Here is a 23,577-nt window from a genome sequence, read left to right on the forward strand (position 1 = left end):
TAATATTTCTAGACACATTTTCACAAGAAGCACTACACGCTGTTCTGTGTGTTATCTGATTACACTAATGATTAGTATCACATGACAAAACAAACCACTTTATCGAAAAGAGTTCATCCACTCTCATATCACATTAGTATATCCACTTTTACACTAAGACCAATAATCTTATAATGTGGCTGGTGTGACTTAGGACATGCTAGGCTCTTACTTATTTTGTGAAGAACCAATTACCATTGTCATCAAGGAGATCTTTAAAACTTATCTAAAAAACTCAACAGGTGGAGGAAAGTCATGTGAGGATACGCCATGTTTCTATCTGTCTATCTACATCTCTGATGCCTGTTCCAACTGGGAACTCCCTGAAGGGAATGGCCATGACAATAGAGTCTCCATAACTGGTGGTGCTGCTTCTTAGTCTTTAGTGCCTCACCCTTAACACTGGCAGAGGGAACCTCTAGTTCAGTGTTTGTAGAGGCTCCTATCTAATGTTCCAACTGACTACTCCTATCTAATGTGTCTACCTAATGCTCCTGCCTAGTACTTCTAACTAATGTTTCTACCTAATGTTCCTGCCTAATACTTCTAACTAATGTTTCTACCTAATGCTCCAGCCTAAATGTTCCTACCTACTACTGCTACCATTTTGCCAAAAGGCAGGGCTAGCGCATAGAGCTCACTGCACGGAGATCTAGAGTTACAAAGAATGAGCTGGGTGAGTTAAGTGTTGTCAAGTGTTATGTGTAACAAGGAGAGATTGCATGTTTGTGGACAGAAAGCCAGTAGTCCACAAGTGGGTGAGACAGAAAGGAAAGACAACTACCTGGGTCAGAGGAGGACAACTTGACAACCACTGAAGTGCAACTGTCACTAACCCTCCCAATACCCAGGCAGGTAGTACTGGTAACATACCTCCCTAGTTATTGACTGCCTACTAACTACAACCTACCATGCCATGTTTGTTTATACTAAACCTTGATGCACAAATAGATGAACTATGAATCAAAACAAACTCTGTTTGCGTATCACACTATCTAAAGCTCTTAAATAACACAAAGTACATGCTGTATTGTATGAGAAAATATGTACAGATGTATTAAGAGATTTATGAGCAGGTATTTTCTTCTATAAACATACAACAAAATGCTCAAGTTTTAAGCTCAAATACAAGAATAAATGCTGTAATGTTTGCACAACTCACATATCCATTCATCTGGATTTAAAATAAACCTAATGATCTATTAACCAAGTACTGAAGATTTTCTAATACAGTTATTTTGACTCTCCCACAATGGGTTGGGGAAGAGGGTAAAACATATCCCAAGTGGTATTCTTTTAAAACAGGTTTAGAAGAGGAAGAGGCTACTCTTTGAAAAATTTTATAACACTGAAAACTGATGTGAGCCAAAACCCGCAGCTTCTATTCAAGTAAATATGATACCCACCTTCCTGTTAATATGTACTACATAAAGTAAAATCTACTTACCTTATTTGACATTTAGGTAAATTAAAAGTCTTTGCAGCAAGTAGCTTCTCCAGTCTCAAAGTGCTTTTCTCCAATTTTCTACCAGTTTCATCCTGGAAGCATTTAGAAAAATTTATTGATGAGAGGACTTTCAGGGGAAGATACAACAAACTAGTTGAACATATAAAGGAAAAGATGCAATAGGAAGCCAGTTGTCATTTAAAAACATTGTGGTATTGAGGTGTTATGAATATGAACACAGGGGATAGGAGAATGGTGACAAAGTAAGGGAAGACTGAAAACAGCATAAAAGACAAGGAAAAACTACCAGCCTCAATGTTAAACTAGAAGTGCTATGAAAGTGGATGTACCCCTGTCACGGTTCTGTATGTGCTAAAAACAAGTCCAGAAATATTAAGAGTAATAAACAAGTATTTTCTATCGTACAAAATACACCAAAATGCCAATGCTCACATAAGAATACAATATGACGTGCTGTCAACAGGCTGAACCTGAGCATGTGAAGCTGTTGGGGAAAACCACAAAAAGGTCTGTGATGCCTGATTTGTGGATGGGGGGCTCTGGTTTTGGTGCATTATACATGACAGCTACAGAGTGGATATGAGCTAGTGACAAAGAAAAATTATCAGTATGAAAAAAAAAAAAAATGGATTTTTCTAATGAGATATGACAAGAGAAAATAATCTATAATGTATTTAAGTAACACAGAACAGCATACTGTACTGAAAGTGAAAAATATGACTAGAAATATCAAGAGATTATACAAGATATACAGGGATATACAGGAACTATCTACGGTAAATATCAAAATACTTGCTTCAAAGTTACATAACAGTGCATACACTGTAGCATTTGCACAGACTTTGTGTATCCACGCATCTAGGTTTATGATAAAAATATAATATTTCAAATAAATGCTCTTATTTTCTTTTATGCTTGTTTCCAAAGTGGTGGCTTAACTCTGGGATGTAGCTTGGAACTGAGGTCCAAGCTTTTTTGCAAAATATATGTACAAAACTCACCCTGCAACTTAGAATTGAGCAGCTTATATTTGTGTAAATATGAAAATAATATGCGGCAGAGAATGTTTACTACCCTTTTCCTATTAAACACAGTTGCTAACAAAAATGACTTCAAGATAACTGACCCCTGTTGCAAGCTATATAAAGAATTAGAAAAAGCAAAATAAAATAAACACTTAAGAAATACCTGTATAACAAGGGGCCCATCTGGTTCTAGTGGAGTGATACAGACTGTAACATGTACAGGTCTCTTCATTAGCTCACGTGCTCGCTCCAGTATGTGTGCACAAGCCTTGTTGCTAAAGACAACATCAACATTGGCTGCATATTCTATTACAGACTTATCCTTTGCATCATAAAAACCTGAGAAATTTGTGCATATTAATATCCTCATATACCTTAATCAGTAATAAATACAAAAGATTCTTATGAAAATAAAAACCTCATGCAGAATCTTCAAGTACCTCTGAGACTCCTAACATCCTGTTCTGCATAAACCAAATGAAATAATGCTTACTGTTCTTTTTAAGGGAATAACATTTAAGGTAAATCACACAGATGAAAACAGAAAGGTGAATGAGAAAATGTAGTGATTGTTTTTCATGCCTAACTGCTTCTCTTGCCTGGGGAAAGTACCATCATGAACAAACAAACATTGGCCTCAACTATATACATCCACTCTTTTAACTTTCCTGTATAATCTACTGAAATCAGAGCCAACAATCCTCATCCAAACCCACAAACTATTCCATGGTCTACCTTGACTGCTTCATAAACACTGGTTCACCCTAATGACAGCACATTGTCCTTATATACCACATCAATTAAATCCACACCTGTCTCTCTGAGTGTTGTCTCTGATATCCTAAAGCCTCCTTCACTCCATCCTCCTTTCTCATTCTCATTTTCCCCCTTCCACTCCACTCAACCTGTCCATATGTTTGAACCATTTCAGCACACCTGCTCAGCTCTCTGTTAGATTGTGCTTACCATCACATCTCACTCTTACAATATCATTCTGTACATGACCAACCACCTTAAAACTCTTACCATTCTTCGGCATTTCATTGCCAACATATCCACCCTCATCCATTTCTCTATATTAAGGCTGAGAATTCTATACCTTCATACTATACCTTTATATTACATATCCACCCTCGTCCATTTCTCTATATTAAGGCTAAATTCGATACCTTCACACTATCCCTTTATATCATGTGTTGCTATTGTGTAGTTATTGGTTTGGGGATAGAATGATATGCGTGTTTCATATGTGGTGTCTAGAATAGTAGGTGTTTTATTCAATGGGAGTGATTGTCCATTTAAAGTGCTCGGATTCATGTTCACTGAGGGCTACAAGTGAACAAAGACTTCTGTGGAAATGCAAACTTTCTAAGTGATCCATTGTTCCAAGTGAGTAACACAGTGCTGAAAGCTACTGCTACTGTGAAAGGGGGCTGTGGTTGGTTCAAGGCATCTAGGATATGTTGTGTGAGGTCAGTGTGTAGTGTGGTCATGGAGTGGATGGGTAGGTGAGAGAGGGATGTAGTGTATCAGTTTTTCACGGGGACTGGACACAGGACAAAAGTGATGTAGGGCAGTACAACAATGGGGAGTTGGGTAGTTTGGAGAGTTTTAGGAATAACATTATGTTGGTAATTTTCTAAATGCTAGGGATTTTGGTGTGTAGCCAAGAGTGGATGAAGACATCTGCAACTACTTGGGCTGCAAAAAGGGCCAAGGTATTTTTGTCAAAGTCTGATATGTTGTCTGGGCCTGTAGCAAGTGCCTTCATACAGGTTTTAGCTGTCCTACATTTTCAACTTACATTCTAACCATCATGTCTTATATCCCTGCAGCACCTCAGTATTCTATCTTGGTCATATTTACTTTCACTTTTCTCCTTTCACAAACCTTCCTAAACACTGTCACCAACTTCTGGAGTTTCTCCCTGGAGTCTACTAGGCAGTAAAGTTATGCATATACAAAAAGTAACTTATCCACCTCCAATGCCTCCCCAACATACCACAGACCCATTCCTCACTCTAAGACACTTGTATTCACTTCCTATTAAACAATCATGTTCATGTTAAACATCCTTGATGGAGACCCACCTTCACCAGAAACCAATGACCATTCTCCATTTACTGCAAGTAAAAACTCCTCACTACATTTTACAACTATCTATTGACCCAATATGCTTATTCCACCTTCCATAAAGCCTTTCTGTCAGATCTGTCATATGCTTTCAACCACCATAAAAAGGAAACTGGACCAGAATTTTGCAAAGAAATAACATGTAAAAATTCTTTAAGATATAAAAACTACATCACTCTTCAGTCTGTCTACTCATCTACCTATTAGTTATCTTTAACTCCATTCCTGTTTACATTGAGTATCAAGTACATCTTCACATGAAAATCTCAGTAGTTAACTATTAAATTATAGATGATAAAATTCATCTAAAAATTCCAAAATAAAACTTGTACATTTCACTGGCAATCAAAAAATTACAAAGACCTCACCATTTTTATTAAGAAGTTGCTGAAAATCTTCAGTAGCATTTTTTACTTCTTCATAGTCATCTAGTTGTGCTCTACTGTAAGGTACAGCTTCTGCTAGGCAGTCCTTTATCAGTACTTCTTTGAATTCTTGTCCAATCTGACAAAAACATTTTGCATGAGGAAAGTTATACCAGTCAGGTGGCCAAATAAGACTGATTACAATAAATCTCAATTGGGAGATTACTGACTGACTTGCACTATACATCTACTCACCTCTTTACCGAGAAGTTGCATTAGAGATATATCTTCACCACCTGTACTAGCATTACCATCTGCGTGGACCTTGATACACAGTAGAGTTTTATGTAACATCAGAAACACCTGGGGAAAAAAATTATGATCATGAAAAGGAATACATTACATGGCAACATTCAATAATCATAAGACTCCCAGATTTCATGTGCTATGCTCTCTCTCTCTCTCTCTCTCTCTCTCTCTCTCTCTCTCTCTCTCTCTCTCTCTCTCTCAAAAAAAAAAAAAAAAAAAAAAAAAAAATTAGAAATGAAGGCCTCAGAACAAGTGAAATTGTAATAATTCCTTACTGATCAACTAAAGCAAAAATGCTAAGAGTTGCACAGATTGTTTTATATACAGCATATGAACGATTCATCTATCATTCTATAATTAAATTCTCTATTCCCAATTTCATGGAGCAGATCAAGTATCTACAGCCTCTAAATTCATCCCCAACCTATATCAAGCGTGTTAAAATGAAAGGAATTCCACAATTATAAAAACTTCATACTTTCTCATTTTTCCCGGTAAGTTTAACTATGAAGATGGACAATTCAGTCACCAATAACAAAAGAGGATAGACTAAAGACAACCCCTTGGACACAGAAATAATTTTCAGCTTCATTCTTGAGGAGTGAAAGCTCTTTATTAAAGTATGAAAATGGTACTTAGACCTCCAACTACATTTAATCACGACAAATCAATAAAAGTTCCCAAAACTAGCATTAATATTTCTTAAAAACATATGATGTTAGGGGAAAACAAAGAAAAAAGGAAATCAAAGTATTTATGGGTGACACCTGCAAAACAGCAAGAACTTCCTCCTCCATCTAAGGAGTGCAGCCATGGTTTCTGAATCATCAAAATATGTTCTTAAAATGTGGCTACTTTTCTGGCCCCATTATACTGTAAATCTTGTCACACTTAAATGAAGATTGCCCATGAGGAAAGAAATAGGTATAGACTTTATAAGAAGTCAAAGAAATGCTGAAAACCAAGTCTAGTTAACTATGATGAATCTATAGAAACTATCAAGGCCTGTCACACAAGTATTTAAGGTCTCAGGGGTATTTTACTCCAGGGTAAACATAGGATAGAATGGACCAGGATCACTGTGGGAGAGAGGTGGGATGTGCTATCATTGGGGTGAACCAGGACACATGAAGCAGTCAGGGTAAACCATGTAAGTTATATTTGACAGTGGGAGAGTGAGTGTGTACAGATGACGCCATTGTTCAACTGTTCTTGATAGATCTTACTATAGCAGAAAAGAAGTTATTTTTAGAGTAATTAATGAAATACAAAAGCTGTATGAACATGGCACCCAACTTTTGAATATATAGGCTGTATATAACACATCGTTTCTATGATGTATGAGAAAAACAAACCTGTTGTAGCCGCACTAATACAGTAGTTGCATAGGACTTTGGTACAGTACTTCCTGGCTGAGTAACCTGAATAGCATATCCGTCACTGCGTTCTGTTACTTTCACTTCAGCATCACTGGTGATGATGGTCCTGAACAAATATGAAAAACAAAAAATCCTTGTATCACTTATCATTAGAGACATAAATGAACTCTATAATTATTCAAATGAATTACAAATGGAACCAACTACTTTTAGGCAGCCTCCTAAAAAGTGGCATTTTCCCAGATCAGAGAGTCTAACCAAGTGCTAACTATGTTAGACATCTAACAACCTACAATCCAGCTTAGTCATGATATCTAACAAATCTTAAAGAATCTGACCTACTACTGTATAGTCTAATCAAAAAAGAAATTAACAGATGCCATCTGCTCATGGTTACACCACAAGTGAAAGGTCACTTTCATTGAGGTTGTATCACTGTACAGTACTGTCAAGAATCTCACACTTATGGGGTCCAATCTTTCCCTGCTACTTGTCGTGCACTAAAGCTGCAAGAATCCCTAGAGAAGGGGTCCTAGGCTTATATCATAATAATAATGAAAATAATTTTTTTTTTTTTTGCTTTGTCACTGTCTCCCACGTTTGCGAGGTAGCGCAAGGAAACAGACGAAAGAAATGGCCCAACCCACCCCCATACACATGTATATACATACACGTCCACACACGCAAATATACATACCTACACAGCTTTCCATGGTTTACCCCAGACGCTTCACATGCCCTGATTCAATCCACTGACAGCACGTCGACCCCGGTATACCACATCGATCCAATTCACTCTATTCCTTGCCCTCCTTTCACCCTCCTGCATGTTCAGGCCCCGATCACACAAAATCTTTTTCACTCCATCTTTCCACCTCCAATTTGGTCTCCCACTTCTCCTCGTTCCCTCCACCTCCGACACATATATCCTCTTGGTCAATCTTTCCTCACTCATTCTCTCCATGTGCCCAAACCATTTCAAAACACCCTCTTCTGCTCTCTCAACCACGCTCTTTTTATTTCCACACATCTCTCTTACCCTTACGTTACTTACTCAATCAAACCACCTCACACCACACATTGTCCTCAAACATCTCATTTCCAGCACATCCACCCTCCTGCGCACAACTCTATCCATAGCCCACGCCTCGCAACCATACAACATTGTTGGAACCACTATTCCTTCAAACATACCCATTTTTGCTTTCCGAGATAATGTTCTCGACTTCCACACATTCTTCAAGACTCCCAGGAATTTCACCCCCTCCCCCACCCTATGATTCACTTCCACTTCCATGGTTCCATCCGCTGCCAGATCCACTCCCAGATATCTAAAACACTTTACTTCCTCCAGTTTTTCTCCATTCAAACTTACCTCCCAATTGACTTGACCCTCAACCCTACTGTACCTAATAACCTTGCTCTTATTCACATTTACTCTTAACTTTCTTCTTTCACACACTTTACCAAACTCAGTCACCAGCTTCTGCAGTTTCTCACATAAATCAGCCACCAGCGCTGTATCATCAGCGAACAACAACTGACTCACTTCCCAAGCTCTCTCATCCACAACAGACTGCATACTTGCCCCTCTTTCCAAAACTCTTGCATTCACCTCCCTAACAACCCCATCCATAAACAAACTAAACAACCATGGAGACATCACACACCCCTGCCGCAAACCTACATTCACTGAGAACCAATCACTTTCCTCTCTTCCTACACGTACACACGCCTTACATCCTTGATAAAAACTTTTCACTGCTTCTAACAACTTGCCTCCCACACCATATATTCTTAATACCTTCCACTGAGCATCTCTATCAACTCTATCATATGCCTTCTCCAGATCCATAAATGCCACATACAAATCCATTTGCTTTTCTAAGTATTTCTCACATACATTCTTCAAAGCAAACACCTGATCCACACATCCTCTACCACTTCTGAAACCACACTGCTCTTCCCCAATCTGATGCTCTGTACATGCCTTCATCCTCTCAATCAATACCCTCCCATATAATTTACCAGGAATACTCAACAAACTTATACCTCTATAATTTGAGCACTCACTCTTATCCCCTTTGCCTTTGTACAATGGCACTATGCGAGCATTCCGCCAATCCTCAGGCACCTCACCATGAGTCATACATACATTAAATAACCTTACCAACCAGTCAACAATACAGTCACCCCCTTTTTTAATAAATTCCACTGCAATACCATCCAAACCTGCTGCCTTGCCGGCTTCCATCTTCCGCAAAGCTTTTACTACCTCTTCTCTGTTTACCAAACAATAATAATAATAAAGTCTTATCCCCAAGGCATTAGCCTGACTGTAATTCAGTCACATGGTAGAGGCCCAAAGATGCAAGAGACATACAAATACCCCTATGACTGAACCTGGCTCAAAAATTTATCAGTGTTAAACTGCAATGTGTGGGCCTAAACTACTTAGTTCCTTCCTTTGATCCCAACAAGCCACAGGAAAACAGATATAATTTTAATTTGGGCATTGAAAACACCAAAAAGGTGCAGCAATAACAACCAAAGGTGCACAAGCAAAAGATCTTTTAAATAAATCCCCAGTACATGTACTTGAAGCTCTAAGTGTACCATGAGGATACTATTGAGGCAAATTAACCTGATCCCTGTGTTATCACTCGAGGGGAAAAAGTATGCCGTACATGTAACAACCCAAGTTGGTATACTGACAACATATCAATCATCTCTAAGTTGCGGGTGGCATCATTCTACCAAAATCTAGAGGATTTGGTTGCCATTAGCAAGTAATCATTAAGGTGCTATTTTGAGATCTTGTCTTCCATTAAATTCGCAAGACAAGATCACTCCACATCCCAGTCACTGTTAGGAAATACAACAGTAAATAGACTTTCCTTTGGAATCATATCATGTCTAGCATACCAATGTTATGCCAGGGTATGAATGAGGAAACTATCTACCATTTCAGGTCCCATATCATATATCAATTTTCTTTCTTTCTTTCATACTATTCGCCATTTCCCGCATTAGCGAGGTTGCGTTAAGAACAAAGGACTGGACCTTTGAGGGAATATCCTCAAATGGCCCCCTTCTCTGTCCCTTCTTTTGGAAAATTAAAAAAAACGAGAGGGGAGGATTTCCAGCCCCCCGCTCCCTTCCCTTTTAGTCGCCTTCTACGACACGCAGGGAATACGTGCGAAGTATTCTTTCTCCCCTATCCCCAGGGATAATCATATATCAATTATACCTTGTAAATACACGAGGAGGGGGGATACACCTATTAAGATGAGAAAACTTGTTTCTCTACCTCTGAAAATCTTACATGATTTGAGCGTGCACCCATAATTCAACTATTCCAAGCAAAGGTTTTTTTTTATTACTGTGAGCAGCTATCTTAGGTAGCATCTATAATTTTTTTATGCATTAAGAAAAGCCCAAGCCCTATATTTCTGGCAACAATGAAACTATTAGATTTAGAAATATCCCTACTGTCATCCACCTTCCAAAGACTTTGAGATAGCATCATGCCTTTGCCTAGTTGTACCTCTCAAAGACCTTGTGACCAGAGATTACTGAGGTAACAGTGCATTTGAGCATCCCACGACCCTAAAAGCCCTTTTGGTGAGGAATATCTCAAGGTGGATTAAGAAACTCATTTAAATGGTTCAACCTGGGCTTTATGCTAAAATTCATGATTTGAATATGGTGACCTCTACCTTAGCCTTCCTTAATAACTTTTTGTTAAACAAAACAAAGAAAATGGGTATTTGGCATTTTTCCTCTAACTTCTCACAAGGTACCTTAGCTTAGATGATGTGGATCTATCCTGTGTGGCTCTAAGGATTCCTCCCTCAAGACAGTCAGATTCCAGTGTACCCTCAAATCATCACTTTTTCTCTTTTCTTTCACTTGGGCCTAGTCTTAACTAACAGTTCCTCTTTAAAACCTTCTTCATGTGGACATGCTTTCATGCTCATGGAATAGACTACAGAGGAAAGGAATGGAATCTTTGAAATTTGAATAACCTTTTCTTTCCTATGTGGTGTCTCACGATCCTTTTTCCAGGTTTTCTTGTCTTGTCCTTCCTTCCCCTCTCTTTTGAAAAACCTATTCTCAGTCTATCTATATAACTATATCTCTGATGCCCATTCCCTCCTGGAACTCCCTAAAAATGATGACCATACCAAAATAATCACCATAACTGGTGAACTCCATTATTGCTTCTTAGCCTTTAGTACCCCACTTTTAACAGGCCACTGCCAGAGGACAACTCTAGCATAGCATTTCCAGAGGCTCCTACAAAATGTTCCAACAAAATGCTTCTACGTAATGTATCTACTTAAAGATCTTGCCTAATGTTCCAACCTCAAACTTCTACCTAATTCTCCCACTTAAATTTTCCTACCTACTACTTCTACTGTTGTATGGTTGTATGGTTGCGAGGCGTGGGCTATGGATGGAGTTGTGCGCAGGAGGATGGATGTGCTGGAAATGAGATGTTTGAGGACAATGTGTGGTGTGAGGTGGTTTGATCGAGTAAGTAACGTAAGGGTAAGAGAGATGTGTGGAAATAAAAAGAGCGTGGTTGAGAGAGCAGAAGAGGGTGTTTTGAAATGGTTTGGGCACATGGAGAGAATGAGTGAGGAAAGATTGACCAAGAGGATATATGTGTCGGAGGTGGAGGGAACGAGGAGAAGAGGGAGACCAAATTGGAGGTGGAAAGATGGAGTGAAAAAGATTTTGTGTGATCGGGGCCTGAACATGCAGGAGGGTGAAAGGAGGGCAAGGAATAGAGTGAATTGGACCGATGTGGTATACCGGGGTTGACATGCTGTCAGTGGATTGAATCGGGGCATGTGAAGCGTCTGGGGTAAACCATGGAAAGCTGTGTAGGTATGTATATTTGCGTGTGTGGACGTATGTATGTACATGTGTATGGGGGTGGGTTGGGCCATTTCTTTCGTCTGTTTCCTTGCGCTACCTCGCAAACGCGGGAGACAGCGACAAAGCAAAAAAAAAAAAAAAAAAAAAAAAAAAACTACTACTTAAAGCTCCTGCCTAATGTTCCTACCTACTACTTTTATCTAATGTTCTTACCATTTTGCCAAATAGCAGGGCTAATGCATACTACTCACTGCAGGAAAGTCTAGAGTTACAAAGAATGAGTTGCATGAGTCAAGTTCTGTCAAGAGTTAAGTGTGAAAATGAGCGATCGTATGTTTGCGATTGTATATTTGAGGGAAGAATACCAGTAGTCCACATGTGGAAGAGGCAGAAGGAAAAGACAGCTACCTGGGTTAGAGGAGTGCAACAATCAGTGAAGCATTGGCTCACTACTCACCCATCACTAACCCTCCTAATACCCTGGCAGGTAGTAATGGTAATATAACTCCCTAGTTGGTGGCTGCCTGCCAACTAATACTCACCATCTTTACTCGGTGCCTACTATGAATACTTTTGGGTTAGTGCCCATGATCTGTGCGCTGTGAGCTCTAATAATTACAATGGCAGTGAGTGGGTCAATGGCGTCATCCTGGTGGCAATTGCTGATCAGCGGAGGCCAAACCCAAAACGAGTGAACTACCACAATCACAACTAAGTAGTTGGCAAAGGGTGAGACAACCAGCACTTCCTTTATGAAAATACTAGAGGCTGGAAAGTCCTGACACTAATATTCCTAAAAAACATACCTCATGCATGTGAAACACCACCTTGAAGAGAAAAGGTCTTTTCCAGTAGAGATGTGAAATGACAAATAAGAATAGAAATTCTACAAGGACTTGGAATCTGTACAAATTAGTTTTCACTCTAGATGAGGAAGAATTCCTGAGTCAGACATTCAGCCACAGCTAACAATGAAGCAAACCTAATTTAGGTTGTACACATAATGTATCTTACCTAAAGAAATGCTTCATGAGATTCTTGCCGAGACCTGAAACCCGTCGCTGCAGCTCACCTAATAAGTATAAAGCTCCTAGCATCTGTCGCAACTCCTCAAGGCCATCTTCTGATGACTTCCTACTAGTCAAGTGAATCAACATCGTCACTGAACGTGAGCCATCACCTAAATGTTCTTCATTCCATTTAACTGTGTCACCCCAAACCTAAAATAAGTAAAAAAAAATTACAATTTAATATATACTGAATGTCTGATATAGAAAACTTATCACATATAGTACATCTGAAAGAGCTTAAGTTTGCTGAAATAAAATCTTGCATGAACAAAATATATTTTGTATAATGACTGCAAGAAGCTTAAAATTCCTTTAAAACCTGAACCTGATAAAAACTGAATGCTCACTTGAAATAAAGAACAGATTTCCCAATTCACATATAAAAACATCATTACTTATTATATACTTGTTTGCCATTTCCCACATCTGCAAGGCTGCTTTGTATGAATGATTAAGATTACTCAAAAAACTCCTTACAATTGATCTCAATCAGAATTCTCGTTTTATTGTTATAAATATTTGGTTCTACAGCTTTTTAAAATGCTGGGTTTCTCTCTCTTTTCACAGTCCTAGCTGAAGATCAAACAGACTGTTTAACAGTGCCCCTAATTTTGTCTTTACTCTTCTTAAGAGCACATATCCTCGAATCCTTCACAGAGTCTGGTTTGTAAAGCACTAAGGTTCTCATTATTTTCACATGTTCTTAACATCTTTAACTTAGTTCCCTGACTCAATCTGTTGAGTTTCTTTAGAGGGAATTCTTCTTTGTTAGAGAACCTGATGTTGCTTTGAAGAACTAATAAAACTGGCAAAAAGCTGAAATAAATTTTGCATGTACAAAAATTGGATTCTGGCCAGTTCCAGAGTGAGCACTAGTACCACATGCATTCTAGCAGCATGTTAGTGACACAGGTGTTTTTCTATGATGCAATGTCAACAGGGAAGATGAAATGAAATGCACACAACCTTATACTGTACATGCAAATCTTAGTTCAATATAAATTTAGGAAAGAAAACATAAAAACAGTCAGTAAGGTCTTAACAGTTACATACCTCACCAATAGTGTATACCAGTTGTGTTCTTCGAACAATCAATTCTTCTTGCAGAATAGTTACTATATCTAGCTCCCCCTCCACTTCACTTTCTTTACTTTCTTGCAATAACTTCTCTACCTGTGAAAAAAAATAATGAGGGGATTCAAGTTTCCTCAAAAACTGTATGTACCTGACTAAATGCCACTTACGTTGAACTAAGCATACTCTATACTAATTTTACCAATTACCAAGAGACATTCAATAATGGGGTCCATTACTTCATAACAAAAAATCTTTTGTCAGCAGTCCTACTCAATGAACATACTCTTTTTTCTCATTTACAGACAAAGCCATATGACCACCTCAGAGAGCACTAGCACAGTGGGGGATCAAAATACAGTTTTACCAGAAGAAACACAAACTACTAGGGGGCCCGAACCCATATGAGGATCATGGATTTCACAAAGTTTTACCATGTGTCTGTAAGAAGTGTGTTGATGAGCTTGAAAAACTGTTCAAGAAGTTGCCACAGGAAGGTCAAGTGCTAAAGGAGTGGATGAGTGGCATACGTCATGTCAGTTTTTAAGAACACCTACTACAAAGTTGTGCTGAGCTACAGGCCAATATAGTCTGTAAAATATTGTTAATCAAAAAGCAAATGGATGACCACTTGCAAAGTGAGAAACAACACTGACTCATGGAAAGATCATGCACAACTATTATCTTGATCTTCTAAGGGGGAGAGCTCTTTTTAGATAGAAGGTACAGAAGAATGTGTATAATGTCAGAGACCATGTGAAACTACTACATAAAAGGTTGGTAAAGACACTGGATCTTTATGGCATGAATAAGGAGGACTCTTTCAATGCTGATGGGGAACAGAGGATGCTTGCCTGAGGAGCCTTTATGAAAAGTGTTAGAGTCACCAATGGTATGACAAAATGTTATTTCAGTCCTGGAACCACTGCCTTTCTTGATCTATGTGCATGACTTGCTAAAGGAACTAGACTCATACCCGATAAAGTTTGCATTTGATGCCAAAAGTCATGAGGAAAGTAAAGAGTGATAGGGACTGCATCGATTTACAGGAAACAGGGCAAACTCTAAAATTGGTGTGATACATGACATATAAAACTGAACATGAGTTAAGCAAAAATATGACAATAGGATACAGTGTAAGAAAGCCCTGACATGAATTTTGTAGGAAAATATGTTACGGTGACAAAATGTCTGCTGACAAGTATTAGAATTGCCTCCAAGTACATGGATGAGGAAATATTAAGCAACCTTGTCATATCCAATGATAAACTAAAACTAAAATGTCGTTCTCATGTTTGATTACCACATTTAAAGAATGACAAAGAATTCACACAGAACATCCAAAGGATTGTGACAAAGATTATAACAGAATAAATAAAGCAGAGTTACAGTGATAGGCTATAGGTCATAATTATGTCCATCATGAACGAGAGAAGAACAAGTGGTGACATGATCACATACTTGAAATCTTCAACATTTTCAGTCCTTAGCTTGGCAAATTTTTGCATTCCCTTTGATCTGACCAGAAGTTTTTTCAAAATATACATAAATCCACAAATCAACAAATGAAAAAGGAAAGTTACCTCATCAATTGATTCAACATGTTAAAACATGTGAAGAAACTTCATTAACAGCTGTAATCTCTTCCAGTTTCCTTAGCAGCACAATAGTCTAAGAGTCTATTTTCACCACTTTGGTGTCATCACGGGGATTAAATCAAATACAGTAATTATCATTACAATATTTCTTTAAAATATGCTTTCCATCAAAATTGCATCTTACCTCTTCCCATGTCACTAACTGTTTATGACTGTGGTTCCTAGACACACAGATAATAATTATTTCAGCTAGAGACATATAAGTTTTTACTCACATGCATGGCTCACAATTGCTCTGGATTTAAATTGGGGTGGGAAATATGAGCACATATCTCAAACGTGTGTAGGACTCTGGTCTCAAGTGCAAGACATATGTGTAAAGGAGTAAAAGGGTTAATCCATCATGGTATCAGCAGGGAAGTTTTTTGGAAGGTATAAAGCAAAAACCTCAGGCCATAACATGAAATTAAATATGAAACATCTCAGAAACTATGTAATGGATGAGTGGAATGTTAAAGAAAGTTCGAGCCAGGGTCCCAAGTGTGGAACTCTCTCATTATAACATACAAATAGATACAAAACTTACATGTACCTAATTACAAAAATTATGCTTCTCTCTCATATCATTTTTTTTTTTTCCAAAGGAAGGAACAAAGAAGGGGGCCAGGTGAGGATATTCCCTCAGCGGCCCAGTCCTCTGTTCTTAACGCTACCTCGCTGAGGCGGGAAATGGTGAATAGTATGAAAAAAAAAAAAAAAAAAAAAAAAAAAAAAATACAGATAAGTAATTACAAACAATATGCTATATCAGAATAATAAAACTAAAACATAAACAATAATCTTATTCCACCTTAGCCAGATTTTTGGCAGTGGTGAGAAATCTATGGTTGAGCTGTGCACTGTGAGCTTCATCAAGAAGGGTATGAATCTCAAGAAGAGTTTTGGCGGCTTCCAGGCCCCCAAGAACTTCCCTCCACTGTCGAACCACTCCTCCAACCTCACCAACACTTCCTTTTACTCCATATACCACCTGAAAAATATAAAGAGATAATTATTACTAAAAGCCAATACATAACTAATGAATCTTTATAGAAATATGCATACTAATGATCACCTTGTATGCAATGGCAAAAGCCTAATATTTTTAACACATTACCACTACTTCATTGAAGGAGTTTTCCTCAAACCTTACCTCTTGTTCAATTGACTCATGAAGATTACTAAGATCCTGAAGGGCAGCACTGACACGTTCATGAAGGTGTGTTGTATCATGTAAAGCTGTGGTCAGTTTTTCATAGCGTGAGCCTAAAGCTTGTAACACACCTACACGTGCCTCTTCAGCTTTTTTCACCAACTCCTCTAACTGCCCATCAACTCCAAGCTTGCCCGTCTTCTCTCTAACCCCTCTGTTTCCTTAAAGAAATTGGTATCATCAAATGATTGCTTGTAATGTGAAGGCTAAAACTAGTTATTTTTACTTCAGTCTTGAACTATTACAGGATAGAAATAATCCCATTTGTTTTTAACATTAACAACTACATTTTGTTCCAAATCATGCATATCCCCCAAGTCAAAATTAATGCAAAAGTACATCTTCATGTAAGTATCAAACATAAACACAAAGAATGCTGAAGCATCAACATATCTATATTACAAAAAGGCACTTGTCTATCAGTCTATCTGCAGCCATACTGAGGAAACTGCTAGCCACATAACTACTAACCCTTCATCAAAGTTGCAAACCATTCATCCATTTTCTTGGGAGAAAAGGAACTGCTGTCCACTGAGGAGATATATTTTCAGTAAAATATCATACTATCATACAGTTGGACAAGAAAGATGTGCTGGTAATATGGGAAGTATAAAGAAAATAACAAGGGTATGTAATTAAATCAATGAACAATGTCACTGTGTCTGAACAATGTCACTGTGTCGTTCAGGGCTGTGATGGCTGGATGGGAGGAAGTGATGGTGGTGGTGAAGGAGGATGTGGTGGCCAGGGAGATAGCAAGTGGTGTCATCAGGGAGGAAGTGGTGATGGTTAGGGTGAGTGTGGAGGCCTGGGAGGGAGGGCATGGCAATGGTGAGGGAGGCCTTGGTACCTAGGGGAGTAGAGAGTGGCCGTGGTGGTAGGAAAGGTGTGGTGGCCAGGTAGAGAGGGTGCGATAGCCAAAGGATGATGTGGTAGCATGGGAAAAAAGAGTGATAGTGGTGAACGGTGCCTTGGCCAGGGAAGGAGGGAGTAGCAGTGGTGGTGAGGGATGGTGTGAAAGCCAAGTAGAAAGTGATGGTGGTGGTGAGGTGAAGGTGTACTAGCCACAGAGGGAGGGTGGGGAAGCCTAGGTGGGAGGGTAAGGTTGCCTTCTGCAGCAGCTAGCATATGAGGGCATAAATCTGCTAGTACCATAAAATATCACATGCACCTTAACCATAAATGAACAGCCTAATCCAATGGTTCCCAACAAAGGGCCACCAAGGGTGTCATAGGTTCAATATGCAATCACCTCTGAAAGACCAAAATGGCTGATGATCTGCATGACATCACAGCATATTGACATGATCACTTTAGAATGTTTATAGTCTTTCAGTTTTGTTATCTATTTCTGATGAGCATATATACTTCCCTTGATGTATGCATTTTACTGGATGACAAAGTAAGAGGTAGGCCAAAAGTTCTTCAGTAAGCTATATTAGACCATCACCTCAAAAAGGTTGGAAACCACTGGACCAGGCTGCAGTTTTAGTATCTAATGAGAAGTTATGTCTCACTCTTTTTCTTTCATTAGGTCTGGGGTCAAAACTAATGATCCCCAACATAGCCCACACCAGCCTCATCCTTGAAGAGAGGGGCCATACAGAGAACAATACCTGTAGGTGAATTCGTTTCATTAATTCCTGAGCACTCCATACTATCAAAGAAAGACCACATTTGTCACAAGAGGATAAAAAACACAGGTATAGTATAACTTAATACATTAGCCACCTCACCACATAGTGGTTGACTGACATTGTCATGTACCAGATGAGGGAGGGCACAGAGTCTGTCTGTCTGTCCCGCTCAATTTAGTCTGGAAGGCCTAGACAACATATTCATATCCTGTGGGTATTCAAATGACCCTACTACTCCATCACTGACAAATGCCTCCTTCCTTTGCAAATGAACAGCCTTTGCAGCAATCAATACTACCTCATTCTCACATAACTTCATCCCATTATCCATAGTATAATTATTCACTGTTACTCCTAATTTCTACATGCAACTTCAGTGATAAATCTTAAAACATACATTCAAACTGAACTTCCTCCCCCAGCAAAACTCCTTTGTGTCACCTTATCAAATGATAGGATTGCTAAAGCGAGGACCCAGCACTATAGGGTGATGGCTAATAGGTGAGATCTGAATTTATATGATTCATAAGGAACTGACACAGACTAATCCCTTCTCAGATACTATAAGATCAAGTCATGATGTGGCTACTAACCCCTGAACTCTTATGTTAGCTGAAATGGCATAGGCAACAATGTTATATGGTGGCAAAGCATGGGCTATAGGTAGGGTTGTAAGGAGGAGGGTGGATATGTTGGAAATTACATGTTTGAGGACAATATATGGTGTGAGGTGGTTTGATCGAGTAAGTAACGATAGGGTAGGAGAGATGTGTGGAAATAAAAAGTGTGGTCGAGAGAGCAGAAGAGGGTGTGTTGAAATGATTTGGACATATGGAGTGAAAGAAAGAGGAAAGATTGAACAAAGAGGATATGTGTGTCAGAGGTTGAGGGAACAAGAAGTGGGAGACCGAACTGGAGGTGGAAGGATGGAGTGAAAATGACTTTGAGCAATCGGGGCCTGAACATACAGGAAGGTGAGAGGCATGCAAGGAATAGAGTGAACTGGAACTTTTTTTTATACCAGGGTCGATGTGTACTCAATGGACTGACCCAGGGCTTGTGAAATGTCTAGGATAAATCATGGACAGGTCTGTGGGGCCCAGATGTCGATAGGGAGCTGTGGTTTTGGTGAACCACACATGACAGACAGAGACTGAGTGTGAATGAATGTGGCCTTTTTTGTCTGTTTTCCTGGCACTACCTCACTGAAGCAGTGGGGTAGCAATGCTACTTCCTAAGAATAAATGCAAGGACAGGAAGTGGCTGATATATGCAAAGATAACATAGGCATTTTTTTTCTTAGGAAAGATTTTAGCTATTACCAAGGTACTCCATCAACTCATGATTACATAAAAAAATAACACAAAGTTGTTCATTTCTTCAAAGAGCATAAAGATAGTAGGGATGCCTCCTGTGCAGGTGTGTTATTGTAATCCAACTTATGTAGTTTGCAACAACAATTACTGCACAATGATAAACCCTTACTTAACAATGAACTTCTTGATTGGAAATAAAATTCAAAATAAGAAAAACAAAGTCAAGGGTACCTGATTCCCTGAACAATGAGAGCAAGAAAGAATTAGATAAAAAAATGATAGAGGTACCATACTTACTGATTGATGCTACAACATCGGCAACAAGAGACATTTTCCAGAAGAATGCCTCCAACAAACCTGCAAAATATGTTAATATCAATCTTACCATGCAAGAACATATACATAAATATATACTATTCATATATTTATTTTATTTATATAAATATATATATAAATATTTATATATCATAGGGTGGGGGAGGGGGCGAAAATTTTGGGAGCCTTGAAAAATGTGTGGAAGTCGAGAACATTATCTCGGAAAGCAAAAATGGGTATGTTTGAAGGAATAGTGGTTCCAACAATGTTGTATGGTTGCGAGGCGTGGGCTATGGATAGAGTTGTGCGCAGGAGGATGGATGTGCTGGAAATGAGATGTTTGAGGACAATGTGTGGTGTGAGGTGGTTTGATCGAGTAAGTAACGTAAGGGTAAGAGAGATGTGTGGAAATAAAAAGAGCGTGGTTGAGAGAGCAGAAGAGGGTGTTTTGAAGTGGTTTGGGCACATGGAGAGAATGAGTGAGGAAAGACTGACCAAGAGGATATATGTGTCGGAGGTGGAGGGAACGAGGAGAAGAGGGAGACCAAATTGGAGGTGGAAAGATGGAGTGAAAAAGATTTTGTGTGATCGGGGCCTGAACATGCAGGAGGGTGAAAGGAGGGCAAGGAATAGAGTGAATTGGAGCGATGATATATATATATATATATATATATATATATATATATATATATATATATATATATATGGTTTATGGGTAATACAGATGAAACTTACAAGAATGGACAAGAACCCTAACTGGACTATCTATATCTATATCTCTGACGCCTGTTCCAATTGGAACTCCCTCAAATGGGTGGCCACAGCAACCGAGTCTCCATAACTAAAGAATTCCAGTGCCACTTCTTAGCCTTTAGTGCCTCACCCTTAACAGACCACTGGCAAAGGGCAAGTCCAACGTAGTGTTTGCAGAGGCTCCTACCTAATGTTCCTAATGGCTTTTTCTATCTAATGCCCTTACCAACTACTTCTACATAATAATCATTGGACATATACTCTAGATTTCTAAAATAACAAAGCACATTGGGAATAAACAAATAATTTGATTACACAAACATGTTGGCTGGATGTCTCACATGAAAAAGACGTGAAGCTAACAGAGCAACATTTCACAAGAAAACAATGGATGTAACTGAAGCCTAAATACTAATTAAGAGAAAATAAGGGGAATTGAAAATCAAGGTATCCAGAGAGAGAAAATTTTTGTACACACAGAAGAGAATGTTAAAAGAAAAAGGGAACAGTACTAAGTAAAGAAAGGATGGAAGAACTTGAAGAAAGAGCAAAGAAAGCTAACAAATATGGATATAATCAAATTATATAGAAGAAAACAAAGGTCAAATGAAGAAAAATCTTTCAGTAACATAGAAATATGTTTCTTAGAAACTTTTATCAACAGAAATCTTCATAAACACTTACTAAATTCTGTAATCACAAAACACATATATAAATGGTGACTCCTTAGTCTATGAGGGTGGCAGGTTTGACTTACAAATACCAAGAAATCATATAGCTTGATTCATTATACTTAAACTACATTCCCCAGGAGTGTTCATCCTAGAGAATGTCACGTCCAGTGAAAATCAAGTATTTCTTGGATTATTACTCCTCGCCCTTTAAAGTGGCTTAACGGTATGCTCAACACTACCCCAAGAAACCTAACTTGACATTCCTTCATTTGACAGCTGCTGATGAGATAAAGTTAAGAAATATGAAAGCTGATAATACAATTGTAAAAATCCAACAGAAGGAAACCTCCCTATCAGAATCTTTTCTTACTGTTCAATATTCTGTCAAAACATTCCAGTCATATCCATGGCTGAGCATCACACACAAGCTGTCATATACCAAAAACCAGACCTAACTCTCCTGGGATCCCAGCAGCACAACAGTTTAATTATACCATATTTTTACAATCTATTTTTATAGCTAATTAGTGAGGTTTTCATAGGTTTTCATAGGTTTTCTTAATTTCGTATGAGAGCTTTCCCTACTTTTACATTAATCAACCCTACATTTTCCTTGATAACTCTACAAGGACTTTAGCATGGTTCAATGAAATATAACGCTCTAAATCATGCTCCCATCTGTTACTGATTAACTATACCTGGTATAACCCCAGGACTCTTGCTGCTTCAAGGGTGTTCTACAATCTGTAGCTGGAAAAGGAGGGGCTCACTTGGAGTGAAAATCTTTTGGTCAAATTTGTACTCCTTTTAGTCTACTGATGATGTCGAAACTCACCAAAGGTGACTTTTCACTCGTGGCATGACCAACTGACCATGTGCACGAGGAGTCCAATAATACATACCAACTGTTAATGCATTCTCTGTATACTAAACCAGCATTACACAAAATAAACTACTATATCCACAGTTAATATCAACACAATGCCTGACTAAGCCTTAACAACCTATTTTCACATTGTTTTTAACCAATTCACTGTGGCAGTCCAAATATCCACTACACTGTGTGTGGGATATTCTCAAATACTTTTTTGAAATATCATCTTTGTTAGCGTTTCACAATTAATTATGAAAATCTTTTAAATAAAATTACATACAAATCAATAAGGAGGGACACTATCTTCCTCTGCCATGAGTACATTGACTTATGCCGCTCCAATGCCAGTCATATGAGTATTTTTGTTACAAACAAATATGATTACTATGGATTTTTGTCACTGATATCCATCATCTTATCAAGGTAATACACTGCAAGTTCTTACATGTCTTACATGTAGATAAATTTTGGCTGGCTCAAGCTGCTTTGTTTCGCTAACTGTGGACTGCCAAATACCCATCCCCCTAAGGTTAAGGAGGAGACCCCCTATCTGCCTAAGGTTTGGTTTGGTGAAAGTTTACAAAAAAAAAATCAATTGACATAATTTAACAATTTCCCTGTGATTAGAAGCCCTCCTTACATGAGACAGGAATTTAAAATCGTTGTGATTGATATAATCATGGCTTTTCTAAATCGTAAACAAATGTCAACAGATTCGTCTTCTCCAGTAATGTGGGAGAAGAGAATTCTCGGTACAGTACAGTACAAAACGATGATAGGCCTTCATCTTCACCTAACTTTATGTAACGATGAGACTCCTAAAATCAAATTATTCATTACTTGGTTTGCATACAACTCACAACAGATTAAACAGATTAAAATTCATGAAGCTACACCGACCCTACTATTACTCCAGCTGATAGGCTAAGTGCCAATAACCCTACCATCATCTTCCACATAAAATGACTAAGTTAAGCTTAAAGTAATCGTAAGTCAGGCTTAATTCTAGTTTGGAATTAGACTAACCCTCCTGTAAATGTCAGCCGTTGGTCAGGGGTTAGAGCGACACAACATCAGCTGGTCGGACGCGCCAAAACAAATCAAGCGTCAGTTGCGAGAGCCGCCGGTAGAGGGCACGCACGCGCCCCCTATGCCAAGTCAACCATACTCAAAAAAAAATCTTTATTTCAGATTCTTTTTTTTTATGTGTTGTAGGCTTTGGTCGCAGATTAAAATAATCTTCGGAAGATAAAATCCTAAATCCTAATAAGGACTAGAAAATGTTAAAAAGAATAAATGGATCAGGGAAGGATTCTGGAGGAAATTCTGTTCACGTAATTTACAACAGAAAAAAAATAGTGCACCAGATTTCACTGACTGAGGTATACCATCACCTGATGTTTAACGGT

General features: G+C 38.5%; 1 protein-coding gene across 1 annotated transcript in view; it reads right to left on the reverse strand.

Moving 5' to 3' along the window:
• Zw10 (Zeste-white 10) overlaps positions 1-23,294 on the reverse strand; it is a 30,079-nt gene extending 6,785 nt beyond the window's left edge. The window contains exons 1-11 of the mRNA XM_071693411.1: positions 23,195-23,294; positions 19,850-19,909; positions 16,540-16,760; positions 16,198-16,377; positions 13,729-13,848; positions 12,620-12,825; positions 6,695-6,824; positions 5,286-5,393; positions 5,034-5,169; positions 2,696-2,871; positions 1,487-1,578 (exon numbers count right to left, since the gene is read on the reverse strand). Coding sequence (XP_071549512.1) covers positions 1,487-1,578; positions 2,696-2,871; positions 5,034-5,169; positions 5,286-5,393; positions 6,695-6,824; positions 12,620-12,825; positions 13,729-13,848; positions 16,198-16,377; positions 16,540-16,760; positions 19,850-19,883 — 1,403 coding nt within the window. The 5' untranslated portion in view covers positions 19,884-19,909; positions 23,195-23,294. The remainder of the gene's footprint in view (positions 1-1,486; positions 1,579-2,695; positions 2,872-5,033; positions 5,170-5,285; positions 5,394-6,694; positions 6,825-12,619; positions 12,826-13,728; positions 13,849-16,197; positions 16,378-16,539; positions 16,761-19,849; positions 19,910-23,194) is intronic.
• Positions 23,295-23,577: the final 283 nt, after the last annotated feature.

This window comes from Panulirus ornatus, chromosome 55 (assembly GCF_036320965.1).
Source record: "Panulirus ornatus isolate Po-2019 chromosome 55, ASM3632096v1, whole genome shotgun sequence".
NCBI classification, from domain to species: Eukaryota; Metazoa; Arthropoda; class Malacostraca; order Decapoda; family Palinuridae; genus Panulirus; species Panulirus ornatus.